The 18,991-nt window shown below is 44.3% G+C and overlaps 2 protein-coding genes across 4 annotated transcripts in view; one reads left to right on the top strand and one right to left on the bottom strand.

Moving 5' to 3' along the window:
• Positions 1-2,090: 2,090 nt before the first annotated feature.
• On the bottom strand, positions 2,091-11,156 carry GTF2H5 (general transcription factor IIH subunit 5). The gene is made up of 3 exons (XM_006275035.4): positions 11,058-11,156; positions 6,692-6,809; positions 2,091-2,482 (listed from the first exon to the last, which is right to left on the bottom strand). Exons 2-3 carry the CDS (start codon positions 6,724-6,726, stop codon positions 2,302-2,304), a joined length of 216 nt encoding a protein of 71 aa, XP_006275097.1. The 5' UTR covers positions 6,727-6,809; positions 11,058-11,156; the 3' UTR covers positions 2,091-2,301.
• A 71-nt stretch (positions 11,157-11,227) lies between these two features.
• SERAC1 (serine active site containing 1) overlaps positions 11,228-18,991 on the top strand; it is a 63,865-nt gene continuing 56,101 nt past the window's right edge. The window contains exons 1-2 of one of the 3 annotated variants that reach the window (XM_019479761.2): positions 11,244-11,313; positions 11,713-12,012. The gene's annotated coding sequence lies outside the window, so the exon portion shown is untranslated. Of the gene's footprint in view, positions 11,314-11,391; positions 11,444-11,712; positions 12,013-18,991 lie in introns of those variants that run through there. The other 2 variants (XM_014596813.3, XM_019479762.2) reach the window with 2 other exon arrangements.

Here is an 18,991-nt window from a genome sequence, read left to right as displayed (position 1 = left end):
GTTGGAAAATAATTCAGGATTGTAATGAGGTTCTTTGATAAGACAAAATGGAAGATAAACTTCTGGAGTTTAAAGTCACATCTAACACCTTTTACAAGCTAGATTAGGGCTGTTCAGCTTCCAAGCAGCCGGTGGACACTAGTGGGGTCCGCACCAGAGTGAGCCACAACCCCCCCAGATTTCACGCACTGTGGATGCCCCCCCTCCACAGCTGTACTGAGCACTCATAACTTCCCCCCAACACAACCCCTCTGGTGCACCTTGCACCTCCACCACTACACTGTGTGCCTATGATCCTCCCTCCTGCTGCACAGTGTGCCTGCAACCCCCCTACACTGCCTGCCCACAAAGGCACCCCCTCCAAGGCAATGTGTACCTACAATCCCACCCTCTGCATTGCACACTGGTGCCCCACCACTGCATGGTATGCTGCAAGCCCCCAGACCCTACATCCCAGGGCCACCCTCAGCTCCCTGTACTGTCACATAGCCCCACTGCCTAGGGCAGGAAGCAGCTCCAGAGGAGGAAGAAACAGCTCAGAGACTGAGCGAACCTACACACAAGCGTGTCGGAGCAGACTCAATTAATCAAGTCCACTGGAAAATGGCAATTGCTGTGCTCCAGCAGACTCCAGTGTCTCATATATCAGCATCCCCGTGCTTAAAAACAGCGGTGGGGGCACTTTAACTAAAGCGCCTCCACCATTTTTAAGCAAGGGCTCTTGGAGCAACTCTAATTAAGGCCCCCCACCCCACCCCCGCATGTGTATAAGTGCCCTCTGGCTGCTATTGCAGCCACTCCCCACATCCTTGCAGCTGGACAGGAGCCTGGGGGCCACAATTTAACTCCTCACGAGCTGCATGTAGCCCACAAACTGCCAGTTGTACAGTTCTGAGCTAAGTTAAGAGAGCAAATGCTTTAAAAGAATGAAACACAAGGCAGAAGACAAAATAGGATTATTCACCTTACATAGTTTGACATATCTGAAAACCATGGTCTTCTCATGCATTTAATTGTTCTTAATAGGAGAGAGGATTTTCAGAAGCAACCGGTTACAAGCAAATCATCTTTGGCAGCAATATCCCCATACTCCTGCATTCACAAATAATCACTTCTAAGTCTTACAGAAGGCACTATTTTGTTATTTTCTATCTTGAGTAGTGTGGTTGGGGAAATCACTGACAGACCTGTGTGTCATACAGTACTTTATATCACAGTAATTTCCTCTCTGTTTTAGATAGTCTCTATGTTTTTAATGAAAATCTCAACAGATGCCATTATGTATGCAATCTTAACTTGGTGGATAGGCCAAGTCTGGAAGGGGCCTTATTAATTCAAACTAATTTCTGCACTCCAGGAGAATTTCTGGGAGGCTTTCCCTTGAGGGAAAAAAGAAAAAGTTAAGAAAGCTTATTTTCCTTACATAGCCAAAACACCAATTTACCATTTCCTCCTGTTTATGCAGCTCATCCTAGCTATGTAGTAACTACTCTTAGGACTTCTGCTGAATTTGCTTTATTTTTACAGGCTTATGGTACTGGTCCATCATTTGCAGGCATATTTCTCTATAATTACTGTTAGCCATATTCAGCTCAGTAACCCTTTACATCTAAATTGCAATCTGTGTAGTCTGTTTTTCATTTAAATGTTAAATATAAAAAAATACAGAACACAACAATAATTTATGTACTACATTAGAGAAAAGCTATGCTAGAAAATGATTGATAGGTACATAAATGAGCTTAAACAGGAGAAAAAATGTTTCATATTGTTATATAAAAACTTTTAAAGTAAGATCAAAGTATTTTATATTAACTTGCAAGGGATTTTTTTTTGTCACGTCACAGAATGTAACATTTTAATAAAGAAGCTTTAGTTAAAAATCTATTACTCTGTAATCTGCTCAACTCACTCCTGAGATAAGATGAAGCCCACACAAAATTCTAAGCACAACATGATAAATAAGAAACAGTACTTCTTTGTGTGTTTTGAAGTCAGATCATTTGAAAATAAAAAATGGAACTGGTTAAAGGAACATTAATATTTCTAAACCAGAAGGTAAGCATCAAAAATCATTTGGGCTAGCAAACTCTGAAAAGTATATTTTTATTCAAGAGCATATCTCAAAATGAGAAAAATCAAATTCAGTTTAAGAGTACTTAATAAGGAAAGTATCCATTTGAGTAACCACTTTTGTCTAGAACTTCCTCAGCCATGGACATTGAAGAATAACAGAATCAATTCCACATCTATTGCTTGTAATTTTGGAGCGGCAAATTCCAGCCTCACTTTCCTAGACTCTTACTTCTGTGTAATAGGAAAAGAGTTCTGGTCCATTAACTCGCCCACTCTCTCCTGGAGGAAATTAACCAGCTCGGCCAATACAAAAACATGAGTTTCATCCAGATCTTGTATGATGAACTTCTTTCCCAGGGCATTTGACTCATCTAAGTACAGCAGGAACTGCTTCATGGCTGGGTCACTGCAGAGACAAACATGCATTGAAATCCACCTCACTATCAAATGACACAGCAGAGTAACACATGAAGGTGAAAGCTTTACCATGCAAACAGATATTGCCTTTGTGCTGCCATAAAAATCCACCTCCACAGGGGGATTCCCAGAGTATGCATGTGCAAGGGGGGGTTAGGCGGGGAGGGGGCAGCATGGGGGTTCCCCCCTTTGCAGACAAATGCCCAAGATCAGGCCACAGCAACCAGAGCCATTGCCAGGTTCCGACAAGGTCTGTTTCTTCTGTTTGTAGCCTAAGAGTGCCAGAATTTTGATGCTGCTCAGAAACCAAGGTCTGTTCTTAGAGCTGCTTGCTACCTCCACCCATCACCACCAAAGGCTTTTCTAAAGAGTTGTTCTGATGGAACAGTGCTGTGTTTGCAGCACTTTACAAAGGAAGCTAAGAACAACTTGAAAGACACAAGAGAAATAAAAGCTGGATGACTGACCTGAAAACAACAAGCCACTACATTGCTGTTATAAAATGACAGTTTTATTAAAACACAAACAATGCAGTTTAAGCTTCAATTGTCTATTTTCAGGACTACCATGTATTAACAGGCTCAGTTTACATATTCCTTTTCTGGGCTACTCAAAACACATTTGGCTAAAATTAGTGTAGCATAGCAGAAAAGGATTACTGACTATGAAGCAAAAAAATGGGGCTTAAGAGCTTTTCTGGAAGTATCCCTTTAATAATTTGACTTTACTTTCCCAAGCTTCAATCCACATTTTTATTACAGTGTTTGGAAGCATAAATGTTCAACATGTTATTTGGAGACCCCATTTTCTTCTAAGGTGGCAGCCTGCAGGTTTTATTTAAAAGCTAGCAGTAAAATGTTGGGAGAAACAACCAACATTTAATGAGCTGATGCTGATATAACATATAATAAGAAAAGCCATACTTACAAGATTGTGTGATATAAAGTAACACAATGAAAAAAATTATAAGCAGTAAGCACCGTGTTCCACGAATATTTTTAGCAGTCTAGATTTCACACCATTCTAATGTTTTTACAAACACAGGAAAAGCACTGTTCAGTGACAGGCATTTTCAAGACTCTCATTCTGGAAACTGGAACATCCTCAGGCCAGAGACATTGTTGGAAGTGTATGTATTAGAATGAAGTGGTTCAGAATCTTTTAACAGAAATATTTTCAATGTTAGTATTTGACTGAACAGGGTATGTCATATTTATAGAGTTCCTTGAGATATTATTGTCATCTACATGGCCCACTACTAAAAAGCTTAAGAATAAATACCCCACACATTTGGGTGAAACATGGACCACAGAATGGAGGTAATTCTTTTAGACAGTGTAGAAATCATTTTAGATATTAGCCTCAAACATGTAGAAGCATGACCTGGGTGAGGAAATAAGCTTGCAGGGTACAGAGCGAAAAGTGAAAAAACTTGTAAGCTAGAGCTTCTCTAAAGAGGTTACATATAATTTGCCTTCACATGTCTGGAGAAAAAAATTAAAAGATGACATAAAAAAGAGTGGAAAATTGAACACAATAAGCATGTGCATCTTAATTTACTATTCATCCTTCTTCCACACCCAGCTGTCCTGCTTCTGAATCTTATCCAACTACAGGTTACTGACCCAAACTGATAGCGCCAGATGATGTTAGCATTTGCTTGCTGGTTAGTGGTTTGTGTGAAATTAATTAGCAAGTCTCAGGCCAGTTTCCATGACATAGATGTCAACACTACAAAAAGCATCACAACTGGCGTTAATTGGAGCATCATTTCACAGTCTCAGCAGAAAGGCTTTGTTCATCTAGTTGTTGAAGACTTCAGTATATTCCAGTACTCAGTGCAGTCCCACAAAATGGGGCTTAGCATATGCATTGGAAGGGTAGAGAATCTTTCATGGCAATGTTTTCTAATATATTTATTGCAGTGTTATACCATGCAAAATTCAAGCATGGTTGTTTATTTCAACTGACAACTTCAGTCTCCATCTGGCACCTTTTATCAACTCTAAAAAAATAATGCGTGTGTGTGGGGAGAGGTGTCTTTTCAACAGCACAGAATGCTAAGCATGCTCCCAAAAGTGCAAGTACTTCAAAGAGGGAATTAGTTTTAAAAAAATATTCAGGAGTAATACTCCCTACACTCATCCAAGGGATGTGTGAGGTACTGGGAGCCTGGAAATGAGCATGTCGTGGGGTGGAATACAGACAAATGTTACTCTCAACTGCAATGCTACTCTCAGTTCTAAGAGCACAGATGGAATCATACTAATATTAAGTTGACCCTGGAACAAAAGTGAGACTAAGGTAACTAGCAAATGTAAAGTGTGTCCCTTTTATCTGGGACTTTGAAAATTCTTGTCAAATGCTGTCAGTTGAGACTAAATCTTTTGGCATAAATTATCATAATAGATCGATATGACTTAATTATACATGTCGGAAACTTCCACTTTCTCCCTCTGACATTTGCCTTATTTTTCACTAAAACTAGAACAGACTCTGCTTGACTTGCTTGAAAGCAAAAATAACTATACTATAGGGAGCATCATTGTATGTACATTGAAAGATCCTCCTCTACTAGATCTTCCAAACACCCACCCACATTTCTTTCCTTTCATTTTGCTCCTCCTATTTGTTTCTACTGCTCAGGATTTTTTTACTCCCGAGGAAAATGATCAGTGGAGAGAACTGAAGCAAAGCTAATGATTTTATGCAAAACAAAAAACAATGCTAAATGTCACCAAAATCTGTTAAAATAAGGGCACAGCAATGACTGGAATAATTATATGAACTGGCCTAAAGGTATTCATTAACATAGCATAGTAGGCTCGATGGTATTTAAAGTATAAGCAGAGATTCTTCACACACGGCTACCCCAATTCCTGATTACCATATTTAATTTAACAAAATATTACTATTTTTTCTCCCAAAGGCAGCATTTGGGCCAACTCTACACTTTTCTGGCTGATCTGCCAGAAAATTTTTGAGTGCACCAATACCAAAGCACCTCTGCACTAGTAAACCCCCCCCAATTCCGCTGAGTGGATGAAGGACTCTGCCAGTGCCCAGCAGGAAATATATGTAGAATCTTCTGTGCCTTTTTCTAAGGTCCCTTCAGCAACTGGTGCCTTCCTAGAGTGCACCTGGCACTCTGTCAGCACAGAAGCTGAGTCAAGCCATGATGAGCCACCAAAAGTGCGTGGATGGGCGCACACATACTGGTGGGTTGGGAGCGCAGGCAACTGTCTGATGATCAAGACCTGTAAAGAAGACAAGGCCTTCCATGGACTCAGAATCACAGCTAAATTGAGCAACCATCGAAGTGGTTGCTTATGGTTCCACTCAAGAAACTACAAATTCTGAAAGTCTAAATTCACAAGAAGACCATCTGTATCTTAAATGATCCCAAGACAAATGTTTAAATGTGCTGTGGCCACTTCACACCTCATCGCTGTGGACTTGAGTCACAAAACCCTAGGGGCTCAGAATGGACCACACTAGAACTCTTGTGATTCCTGTGGCTGTTTCAGGCCGTTCTAGCAGAACACATGATAAAACATATGCCTGGCCACTACCGGGCTCATACAAGCGGATACCACAAAAATCTTGATTTGAGCTCAATGAATTTTAAGGACCTGAACCTTAATCAATAATTTAAGGGGAACTGTTTAGATTATGTGCAGCATACTGGCTGTTTACAAACAATAATGTATTATTTGCATGCTAATTAAACCCATTTTTCTAGATTACAAGCTACAGTGAAAATTGCATACCACTATGGCTCAAGCAAGATGTCCACTTGGGGAAAGGAGGAGGGGAAGACAAGAAGAAAGGGTAAACAAAGAGCAGAAACGACCCACAGACCCAATGAACAGAATGTATCACCTAGATACAATCAATAGGACAACTAATCACGTCCAGTCTGTATTGTTATTTGCAAAGGGCATTGAGAACAAAAACAGAAAATAAGCAAGTGTAAGGAGAAGGCAAACAGATGGAAAAGCAATGAAAACAATTTGTGTAACCCATGCTTTTCTTTCCCCTTCCCATGATTTTCTTGCATCTGCTTGTTATTCCACATCTTAATTATGATGGCATCCCTGGAGCAGGAACTGAAGTGTTCATGGGTTCTGAAATATTTTAAGCTTTAGTATTACTTCTACTACTAATAAAAGAAAAATAAGTACACCTGACAACTAACCATTCTATAAGAACGCCTTTCAGGACATTCACCATCTTCTCACCACTTTACAAAGGCCAGAAGGGGCAGTCAATGAAGGCAGGTCTGGCTCTGGAATCTGTGTGTGATTGGTGAAAACCTAAACAGACCAAACCAAAGAAGTCAGGCTATAACATTTTCCAAAGGCATATCATGGAAAAAATGCACCTTGGGCAGCTGCCTTTCACCCTCTCCCCACCTCCTCTCCTACCTTCTTAGTTGCAGATGGAAAACAGAACAGAGAGCCAGGCATTTAAAGGTTTGTTTTTTGGGAATTGGCTTACAGGTATGTATATATATCTATATATATATATATCTATGCATTAGAAAGGTTCAAGATAGGCAGCAGGGGTTAACTGATTTCTAAGAGTCTGGGTCACACAATCACACAGCTTTGCAAGCAGACAGGTTGTCTAACACAACAAGGCAAACAAGAACCTATAGTCTGGAAAACAATCTGGGAACAGAGGGATTATGTATTACACTGCCCATAACACGAGTTAAAGAGGCACCAGCTAACAAGGCCCCAGAGCAGGGAAGCCTAGGTCCCGGTTTTGGGGGAACAGATCAAATCAGGAGAAGGCCCGGAAAGCTACGTGGACATTTGACCACAGAGAGAGACCAATCAATGATAGCCATGGATGAAGAGTCATCAGGAGGGAAGGAGAATACAAAAGCAGAGACTTGAGAGTAACAAAGGGTTTCCTCCCCATCCTATCCCAGGTCCTTCCTCCCCGTCTCCCAGGAAGGGTCACCCAGGCCACCATGGACAGAGGGCACACCACCAGCCCGTCTCATCCACCCCACTAGAGATGGGGCATAGGCCTCAGCATCCCACCTCCAGACTGCTGACATAGGACACCTAAGAGAGAGCATCAGAGTGGAGACTGCATCCTGGCTAGATGTACTTTAATGACAGCACTAAGATAAGGCAGATGTATACAATTTCTTGAATGTTGCTCCTAATACTGTGTATCAATAAATTTGCTTATTATCAAATGGAAAGGTTGTGGTCAGTCTTAGGGTGCTCACCCCCAGCCCCCAACCAAGGCCTCTGGGTCTTAAATCCAAAGCCAACAGTGTCATGGAGTGCATGGTGTTCTGGAAATAATAGTTCTTCAGACTGGCAGTGGAGTTTGCTACTCCCAGGAGAAACTTTCAGCCCATTTTTTTGCCTCCAAAGCCTATGTCCAGAGAGCAAGAAAGAAGGCTGAATTTGTCAGCAAAAAAATGGAGATCAGCTCTACAAAACTATAATTCCCATTTCCGGCACTGGCAATGTATGTCAGAGGCAGGAAATGAGGCGGGTAGGCAGCAGAGACAGAGGCAAGCAGTCCTTGTGGGCACAAGTGCCCTGCTTGTCCACTCTATGTTACACTACCGACTTCTCTACTGACCAAAGTGGACATTCAGAGTTTGCACTGGCACATGCCCAGACCATCCTGAGATAAACCATACACACAAAAAGCAAGCAAAGACCTAACTAAATTAAATCCAGCTCACGCTGTTGGCTGAGAACTGCCAGAACCAAAAAAGGGCTGGAGCCTTGCTGGAGCCACAATGATGCTCAGTAAAGATGGGAAAAGCCGGGGTGGTGGCAATTTTTGGTGATCTCTTTTAGTACCCCAACAGGACAGGTAGGAGAGATGTGGCACAAGCTTTAGGGCACAAATGACACCCATCACTAGAAGCTAAATAAGTGTGTGCATGCATGTCTGTCTGCCTGTGAATAGATACATATGCGCGTGTGTGTATTTATCTGAGGATGTATACATACATTCATAGTTTCATAGTAGCTAGGGTCAGGAGGGACCTGAACAGATCATCTAGCCTGACCCCCTGCCACAGGCAGGAATGAATGCTGGGTTCACAAGACCCCAGACAGGTGATCATCCAACCTCCTCTTGAATTTGCCCAAGGTAGGGGCGAGGACCACTTCCCTGGGAAGTTGGTTCCAGATTTTGGCCACCCTAACTGTAAAATATTGCCTTCTGATCTCTAACCTAAACCTATTCTCCATCAGCTTAATACCATTGTTCCTTGTCACCCCAGGTGGTGCTGGAGAGAAAAGTGGTCTGCCTATTTGCTGTTGATCTCCCCTGATGAGCTTGTAGGCAGCCACTAGGTCTCCCCTCAGTATCCTCTTGCTAAGGCTGAACAAGTTCAGGTCCTTCAGTCTCTCCTCATAGGGCCTGCCCTGCTGCTCTCTCACCAAGTGGGTGGCCCTCCTCTGAACCCTCTCCACATCCCTTTTGAAGTGCGGCGCCCAGTACTGGACGCAGTACTCCAACTGCAGCCTGACCAAAGTTGCATAGAGGGGGACTATCACCTCTCTGGACTGGCTTGAGATGCACCTTTGGATGCATGACAAGGTATGGCTGGCCTTGCTGGCTGCGGTCTGGCCTTGTTGGCTGCGGTCTGGCAATGGCCTGTATGTATGCTGTGGATTCCTTCTCCCAAGGTGCAGCACCCTCCATTTGTCTACGTTGAACCCCATCCTATTCTCATCTTCACACTTTCATAGTCTGTCTAAATCTAGTTGCAGCCTCTCTCTCCCTTCAAGTGTGTCCACCTCACCCCACATCTTAGTGTCATCAGCAAATTTGGACAGCGTGCTTTCCACCCCCTCACCTAAGTTGCTGATGAAGATGTTAAACAGTGCCGGCCCAAGGACCAACCCTGGGGTACCCCACTGCTCACATCTCGCCAGGTTGAGTACGACCCATTCACCACTACTCTCTAGGTCCACCCCATCAGCCAATTTTGTACCCATCCAACTGTGCAGGCATCAATGCCACAGTCACTTAATTTATTGATGAGGATGGGGTGAGAGACAGTGTCAAAGGCCTTCTTAAAGTCTAGAAAGACTACGTCCACGGCGACACCATCATCCAAGGATTTCGTTACTTGGTCATAAAAGGCAATCGGGTTGGTCAGGCAGGACCTGCCTTTGATGAACCCATGCTGATTGCCCCTGAGCATGATCTCGCCTGCAGGGCCCCCACAGATGTGCTCCTGGATGATTCTCTCCAAGATCTTCCCGAGCACCAAGGTGAGGCTTACAGGCCTATAGTTACTTGGGTCCTCCTTCCTCCCTTTCTTGAAAATCGGGACCACATTAGCCAGTTTCCAATCCCCCGGCACCTGACCAGATGACCACAAACGCTCATACAGCCAGGCCAAGGGCTCCGTGATGACCCCTGCCAGCTCCCTCAACACCCTTGGGTGGAAGGCATCTGGACCTGCAGATTTTAAAATGTCTAGCCCTTCCAGAAGATCCCTAACTACGTCTGCACTGACTGAAGGCCTGACAGAGCTATCCCCAAGACTGTCCCTACCTCTGGTAGGCGGGATGTTCTGGTCCCTGTTCAAGAAAATAGACGTTGTGCGTCTGTGTTTGTGAATGTACACTTACGCATGTATATCTGTGCTTGTGGATATATACATGCACGCGTGCGCAGAAATGACTCAAGATAGGTGCAGGGCCCTGCCCCCAGACACCAGGAAGCCGACAGCGGATTTGGCGGTGGAGGAGGGGGCGTGGTACCAAGTGGCTAGATGCTGATTCCACGCTGTCGCCGGCTTCACATGGCCGCTCTGCCCGGCTCCGCAGGGTACCCCAAAGCACAGGGCTCGGGGCAATTGCCCCGATTCGCTCCCCACTAGGGACAGCCCTGCATGTATGTGTGCCTGTATATACACGAGGATGTACACCTGTATGTGTGCACATATCTGTCTATACACATGCAGGGCCGTCCCTAGTAGGGGACAAATTGGGGAAACCACCCTGGGCCCCGCAGAGCAGGGAGGAGTGGCCACGGCAACTCCGCACTAACGCTGGCTTCATGTCCGGCCGCTTGGCACCCCCTCCCCCGGAATCTGCTACCCGCTTTCTCGCGTCTGGAGGCAGAGCCCCGCAAAGCCTGATTTGCCCTGTGCCCCGCACCCTGCTCAGATCGTCTCTGTACACATGCATATACAAATGCACATGTGCGTGTGTCTATACATGTGCTTTGACATGCATGGGCCGGCCTGTACATACAGCTATACTCATGCCTGAATGCACGCATGTATCTGTCTACACATATGGCTGCAGATATGCATGTGCCAGTGCATCTGCTTAGGCATGAGGAAACGCAGCAGTGTGCACGCGCATGTCTGCATGTGGCTTGAACGCGTGTCTACTTTTGGGGCTGTACACACGTGTGTACTTAAACCCCTGTGTCGCCAAGAGGACCAGGCCCCTCCGCGCCTGAGAAGCAGGACCGGCGCCGCGCGCCCCTCCCCCCGCGCCCACCACGTGACGGGTGGCGGTTGGGGAGCCTCGCTCTGCCCCTCCCCCACCTACCGGCCGTTGGTTCCGCCGACGACAGTAGAACCCCGGCCGCCGCCTCCGGCGCCCGGTTCCTAAACAGAAAGCAAACTTCCCGTGCAACCCATGCGCATGCGCAACCTCAACGCCCTCCCTCTCCCCACCCACTTCCTCCGCGCTCAGCCCGGGTTCGCAGAGACGCTCTGATGACGTCATCGAACACGTTGACCTGCCGGAAGTAAGGCTGGAAGGAAGGCCGTGCTCAGGGATGCTGCTGCGGCTTGCGGGTCAGGTAAGGCGCGGGCGCGGCTGGAGGGCGGAGCCTGAGGGGAGGGGGAGGAGTCTGGGCAAAGCCCAGGGTTTCCAAGCCCCCCTTTAGGGATGAAACCCGCCCCACCCCATCGCCGAGAATGGACTCTTCCGTGAGTGACGATTTTCTCTGCCTGCGCGAGGCCCCTCCCCCTCCCGGCGCGTAGCTTTGCGTCACGTGTCCCCAGCGTTCTGCGGCCGTTTGAGTTTGTAAACCGCTGCGTATACTCGCCCTGCTTCCTGCTGTATTTCCTCATACTACATGCGCCCAGTATATAAGCAGCCCTTTGCTTTGGGAAGGCATCTTGAACGGGAGCAAAATATATAGTTTGCAGTCTTGGGCTGACTGGGCCCCCCCCTTTGTTTTCCTGCTCGACTCCAGGCTGAAATAGGAGGCGAGCCCAGGAGCAGGCAGAAACCTTGCCCTTGATTAGTGGAGCGTCAAACAGCTGGTAATCCCTGTGGAGTGAAAAGCAATGAGCCATTGGAGCCAATGGCCCTCAGCTGTTGGAAAAGGAGGAGTACTGGCATGGTGATGGAGCTGCAGGCGAAGCGGGGTGCTTTTACACCAAACAGAAAAGTCACTTTACCTGCTAAATACACGTGCCCCAATTTTGAGGGGCTGATTTTTGCAGGAGAAGAGATGCTGTTGAGCCCCAGCTCAAGTCTGGGATTGTGCCCGGTATGCAAAGGCCAATAAAGATACCAGGGGTGAAAGTATAAACAAGATTTATTGCTAGCAATAAAAGGTGCAAGCGGAATAATTTCACAGAACAAGCACACCAGATTTCTAATTCTAAGCCCCTTTTATACAGGGATTTTAGACCTTCATAAGCATCCTTGTTTGCTAATTGGCTATAAAGGAGTGACGCAAGGAGTTCTTTACTGAGCATGTCTCTATACCTGTGTTTTAGCTATGTATCTCATTAACGTACATGTATGTTTCATTAGCATACCTCTTCCCCACCTAGGGGTGTGATTTTTAGTATTTTAATGAGCTCTTTGACCCAGTACTCTGATTCTGCTTTTGTTTTCAAGCCTCCTTTATCTAAGACTGTCTCCTCCTTATCATTGCAGATGGGCATTCGTCACATAACATTCACTTTTGCTTGGGCTTTGCATAGTAGTTTCTAGGTCAAACCTCACAATGCGTTGTAGGGGAGAAAACATGTTAGCTTTCAACATGTTATGGATTCCTTGTAAAAGTACGAAGAGGCCTGGCTTGGGCTTTTTAAATCCCCTTAGACACTTCAGAAGTCAGAGCGGACAGGGCGCTCCTCCTCTTTTGGGCTGCTGCCTTGTGAGCAAGTTCAGCCTGAGATGAATGTAGCCCTGTGCCGCTTGTGTGGTGCTGTCATTTCCAGGTCCCCGATGTCAGTGGAAGGCTGGCATGGTCCTCGACTGCTCTGGAGAGTACGAGGTCAGGATAACGACACGAGACACCCTAAATTTTAACCGCTGTCTGAATCCACTGGTGGAAAAAATGCAGTATGTTAACAAGGCAAGGTTCTTTTGAGTAGATGTGTTATCTTTTATTAGACCGAGTAGTTCGAAAAAAGTTTTTAGCAAGCTTTCAGACTAGCTAAGAACTAGAAAATCATATGCCTTAAGAAGGGTGATTGCCCCCAAATGCTTTCTAAGAACTTTTTTCCAACTACTCAGTTGGTCTAATAAAAGATATCACATCTACTCAAAAAACCTTATGTGCCTATGTCCTTAGACCTACACAACTACAACCAAAAATTCAGCATGCTAACAATGCTTCTTGCAGGTGGAGGCAGACCTGGTCTCCTGTCCAGATTAACCAACCCATTCCCGTCCTCCTGGATTTCCATGCAGTGTTGCTCCTCAGGGGCCCAATCCAAAGACCATTAATTGCAGAGAAACACTAGTTGCTTTGTCTTTGTGTTTCCAAATGGACCATGTGAGCAGTGTAGGGAATTGTAGTGGCTTCTGTCACACAGTCACAGATCCACTGTGCTTGCTGCAACTACACTCTGTGATTAAGTGGTGTATAAAAAAAAAAACTTTCTGAAGTTAGGATTGGACCATTAACTGAAACGGTTCTCTAGAGATGAAAGGAAAGGCAACTGCTTTCATGCTGCAGTGCATATTTTTTCTTAACTGCTCAAGTAGTGTGTTTTAAGCCTTTGGTTATTATGAATGTATGAAGGAAGGTGAAGAAACTGTCTTTGGTTTGGGTGCTGCTTTTTCTTTATTTATTTTAAACAAAAGAAAATGGAAAGCAAAAGTCCCTCAAAGGGACCAGTTATTGACATGGTCAGCATTTTTCCTTGTGTTGTGTCCCTTTGTGGAGGAAGATGGGTGGTAAGAAGTGCATCATGTTGCTGAAATAGTAACCATTGCTAGCAAGCTGTCTACAGTAGCACCAAATCTGTTTTAGTCGTCTTTGGAGGAAGTGATCCTGATACCATAGAATTATTTTAAAGAAAGGAAGGAAGGAGAGCAGCAAAATAAGGATGCTGGACTTCCAAAAGGTTCATTTGAACCATGTTTTAGAAATAGTAGGTAAGCTACAATGAATAGGCAAATTAAAAGAAAAAGGACATAATTTTAATAGTCTCAGCATCAGACTATTCCCATGAAAAAAGAAGATAACAAGCACCATAAGAGACCAATGTTGCTGCATTGGCTGCCATGGTAGATCTAAACTGATGCATACCAGCAATGGGAAGAAAAGCATGCATCTGTAGAGGTGGACAGATAATGACAAACATGGGAAAAGTGAAGGCAAAAAATCGCCAAAGGTTTCCAACAACTGGCAAGAAATGTTAAAGACAACAAGAGAGATTTCTACACATACATCAGACAAGGAAAAACTAAAAAAGAGAGACCAAGAAGCCTGTGGGTCTATTACTCAAAGAATGTAAACTATTAATGGAAATTTCAAAGAAGGTGGAACTGTCCAATGCCTTCACAAGAGAAAAAACAAACAAAAAACCCCCACTCCAAAAACAACCAACCCAAAGAAAAAATAGCAGAATTAATATAATAAATGAACAGGAAGGATGCCGGTCATGTTAAGCAAATAATATAGTAGAGAATTTTTGACTAATCTGAATTTAAGTCAGGAGGCTGTGCAGTATTCAACCAAGGGTACTGAAGGATCTCACTGAAAAAAATCTCAGAGCTACAGGCAATAATAGATGAAGATCATGGATGGCAGGCAAGGTCCCAGACAACTGGTAAGGCTTACATACTGTACTACCCATTTTTAAAAGGGGAAAGAGAAGGACCCAGCAAGGTATAAGATCAGTCAGCCTGACATCAGTGCCAAGGAAGTTACTAACAGGTTGACTGTTTTATGCACATATTGATCACTGACAGATGACATGGATTTGTTAAGAGCAAATCATGCCAAATCTTTGCTCCTTTTACAGGATAACTTGATTTGGATCATAAGGTAAAAATGGTGATTGTAAATATTTGGACTTCAGTCCTACATGCCAGTCTTGTAAGTAACCTGGAAAAGTATGTCCTAGATCAGAGGTTCCCAACCACTGGACTGTGGCCCGGTACTGGGCTGCGAAGGATTGGCTGCCGAGTCGTGACTCCCATTTGTCTACCCAGGCAAGTGGCTTCTGCTGGCAGTCACGTGCAGGGATAAAGCTCGGCAACGGGGAAGCCTGGGAGGGAGGCAGCCAGCTCCATGCGTCCCATCCCACCCCCGCTGGTCTGCTGTATAGAAAAGGTTGGGAACCACTGTCCTAGACATAATTACCATGCATGCTAGTATTCATAGTATCATAAAAAGTTAGAGTTGGAAGGGATCTCAGAAGGTCATCTGCTCCAATTCCCTGCTCAAAGCAGGACCATCCTCACTTATATCATCCTAGCCAAGGCTTTGTCTAGCCAAGTCTTCAAAACCTTCAAGGATGGAGACTCCACCATGTCTCTGGATAATCTGTTCCAGTGCTTTGCTACCCTCCTTGTGAGAGAGTTTTTCCTAACATCTCACCTAAACTTTCCTTGCTGAAACTTGAGACCATTGCTGTTTGTTCTGTCATCTGCCACTACTGAGAATAATCTAGCTCTATCCTCTTTGGAGCTACCCTTTAGGTAGTTGAAGGCTGGTATTAAATCCCCCATCAGTCTTTTCCAGACTAAATAAGCCCAGTTCCCTCAGCCTGTCCTTATAAGTCATGTGCCCCAGCCTCCTCACTGTTTTTTATTTTTTGCCCTCCACTGGGCTCTCCAATTTGTCTACATCCTTTCTGTAGTGGGGGGCCCAAAACTGGACACACTACTCCAGATGTGGTCTCACAAGTGCCCAATAGAACGGACTACTCACTTTCCTCAATCTACTGGCAACACTCCTACCAATGCAGCCCATTATGCTGTTAGCTTTTTTTGTAACAAGGGCACACTGTTGGCTCATATTCAGCTTATTGTCTGCTATAGCCCTCAAGTCCTTTTCTGCAGAGCTGCCGCTTAGCCAGTTAGTCCCCAGCCTGTACCAGTGCGTAGGATTATTCTAAGTGCAGAACTTTGTACCTGCCGTTACTGAACCTCATGAGTTTTCTTTTGGCTTAGTCCTCCAATTTCTCAAGTTCTCTCTAAATCCTAGCCCTACCCTCCAATGTATCTTCCACTCCCCCGTTTGGTGTCATCTGTAAGATTGCTGAAGTCGCCCTTGATCCCATCATCCAGGTCACTGATGAAGATACTGAACAAAACCGGCCCTAGGACCAACCCCTGGGGCACTCCACATGATACTGGCTGCCAACTAGACATAGAGCTGTTGATTACTACTCCCTGAGTCCAATGATCCAGCCAGTTTTCTATCCATCTTACAGTCTATTCATCCAGCCTATACTTCCTTAGCTTGCCTGCGAGAATGTTGTGGGAAAACATATCAAAAGCCTTGCTGAAGTCAAGGATATCACATTAACTGCTCTTCCCGCCTCCATAGAGCCAGTCACCTCATCATAGGAGGCAATCAGGTTGGTCAGGCATGATTTGCTCTTGGTGAACCTATGCCGACTGTCCCTAATCGCCACCGTCTCCTTCAGATTGTCATTTTGAGTTGTAGTTTTTGTAATATGGTGTCTTAATTTTACTTAAAGTATACTTGTATCTTCCCACCATATTTATATATTTGTTAAATATATGACATGGCTGAAGTGACTTGAGTTTTATAACTAATCTAATGTCTTAAATGAATTGATAATGAAGCCTATGTAACTTATTCAGTGCAAGTATCTGATGATATTGTTGCATCAGAAAAATAATACTTCCATATTATTACTGCAGCACACACAGGGGCATATTTATACTTTTTTGTCTTTGTTTCTATTTTAAGATTATCATCAACATGTATTATCAATGTATCAATAGTTAAAGCCTACCTAAAATATTCTCTTACAGTCCATCCTTCTACCAGAAAAAATGTATTCAAAATATGCTGGAAACACTTTAAGCATGTTTTAAGATTTGCCATAAAGCACTCAGTGTAATATATAAAATGTGATTACTGTTACAGTAAAAAAAAAAAAAAAAAAATAGGGGTGTGTTTCCATTACTTGATGATGGCATCTTTTCATATGTTGTTCATGCAGGAGTTCATGCCTGGTTATAATTCAAATTGTACATGTTATGTTAAGGCATGCAATGAGTGATGGTCACTTACCCTACAAACATTCCTACCCTTCTGAGCAGCTCAGAAGACAAGTTGTGTGATGCAGTCATAGATCCTTCTTTGGTTTCCCCTTTCTTCAAGCAAAAAAGTAATCTGCATTAGCCCTGTCCCATGCGCGGAATAAGTCTCCCTATGTGTCAGAGCAGTCAAGGTGCGCTCTCCTTTCCTCTTCACTGTGACCTGCCTTCTTGTTAACGCAGAGCACGTCTACACATGCACTTTAATACACAGTAGACTATTTTACTGCGCATTAAGGCATCATGTAAAAAACTATGACATTATGCTAATGAGTATTAAAATAGTCTACTGCGCACTATAGTGTCACTAAAAAGGTGTGCAAATGCGCTACTGCACCTAATGTACATTAATTTAGAACCTCACATTGGAGGTACTACATTTAATGCACATTAGAAAAGATGCATTAATGCACGTGTGGACATGCCCATAGTCGAGCAATGGTTCTGCATACATGAGAAAAGAGATTCAGTTAGGCTCTTGATTTCCAAAATTCAGGCTTTCACAAATAAGCATTCATGCTACCGGACAGTGCTGTATAATATACAAACATGGCAATGCATTTTCTGTCCTATACTTTAATCAATTTCTTCTAATCCTGGTTAAGAATATATGTCTTGTAGGAGTTTACCTATAGTTTTTGCCTTTTAAGATTCATTCCAGGTGTTTTCCCCCAAATAAGAATTTCTTAACTCTTGTCAATGGTTCTTGAAACAAGATGTGCCATATCTTCATTTACATTTATGCCTCTCATGTGTGTATATAGAGTTCTCCCACAACAATGTCTGACTTTTGGTTAGAATTTTTAGATTGCATATCATAACAAGGTAAACGATAAAACCCCACAAACCCTCATTTAACCTTCCACTTACCAGTAACAGTGTCTCAACCTCAACCACTTCTATTGCTTGAACTGTCTTCTTTAAAAACTCTAACCTTAAGTCAGTTTCCTGATATTGTGAATATGTATTTGTTTAACTTTAATATTCCTGTTACATATTGGATAAGTATGATCTTAACTTCAGCTTTAAATAATTTTTTTGACTACTCCATTTATTTGTTCAGCCCCATTCAAAGCACTGTCTCCTTGAATCTGTGTTTGAATATGACTAAGGACCAGATTCTATAAAGGTCTTAAGTGCCTCAAGCAGGTCTTAGGTCAGGTATGGGCAATATTTTAGCTGGAGGGCAATTTTAATGAGTTTTGGTGACTTGTCAAGGGCCACAAGGGTAGCTATGCCCCTTGACAGGTGACCTGCCCCCTGGTCACCATCTTGGGACCAGAAGTCCTGCCCCCTGACCTCCATGATTTTTGCTTCCTGAAGTCCCTCTGCTTGCCCCTGTTAGTACTCCTTTTGGGAGGGGAGCAGGGGGTTGGGGGGCAGGGTAGGGGGAGTTACCATCTTGGAACTAAAAGAAAACCTAATCATATACTAAGAACCAAAAAATATTTTAATTTTATTTCAAAAAGTAGTTTTGTCTGGTTTAATGTGTGTTTGAATAGTGTATGTAGAGGTGACTGCACAATAGCCCAAAATAAATTCTTACTCTTGTATATTTTTGGGGAGAGTGTGTGGGGTGTATGTGCGTGTGTTTGTAGGGTGTGGGATGTATGGAGCCAACGGCCTGGCTCCATTCCCTGCCACCGCATGCAGGTCCCTGGCTCACTGGCAGAGCCCTGGGAGCGGGGCTGAGCTGGTGTGGCTCCATCACTCGGGGTTCTCTTCCTGGGAGCTCCCCACAGTGGCGTGTGGATCCAGCTGAGTCCTGGGAGCTGCATGTGAGCCACAGGAAGCCCTGCACGATGAAACATGGCTGGCCCTGCACTTCCGCCAGCCCAGACTCCACACTGGTCTCTGCACTCCCACCAGCCCTGGCCCCGCACTCCAGGCTCCCACTCAACTGCACCTTCCCCCTGCCTGCCACCATTTCCCTACCTGCTGTCCAGAGTTCTGCAGCAGTGACAGGAGGCCAGGGGAGCTGAGCA

This window comes from Alligator mississippiensis, chromosome 1 (assembly GCF_030867095.1).
Source record: "Alligator mississippiensis isolate rAllMis1 chromosome 1, rAllMis1, whole genome shotgun sequence".
Taxonomy (NCBI): Eukaryota; Metazoa; Chordata; order Crocodylia; family Alligatoridae; genus Alligator; species Alligator mississippiensis.
Note: the sequence above shows the minus strand (reverse complement) of the source record. Positions and strands in the feature narration are given on the sequence as shown.

Bases quoted from the DNA above. Each gene is read 5' to 3' on its own strand.
- GTF2H5 (XM_006275035.4), bottom strand. From the start codon at position 6,726: ATGGTGAATGTCCTGAAAGGCGTTCTTATAGAATG. The intron at 2,483-6,691 runs GTTAGTTGTCAG...TTGTCTCTGCAG, and splicing joins AAAGGCGTTCTTATAGAATG to TGACCCAGCCATGAAGCAGT.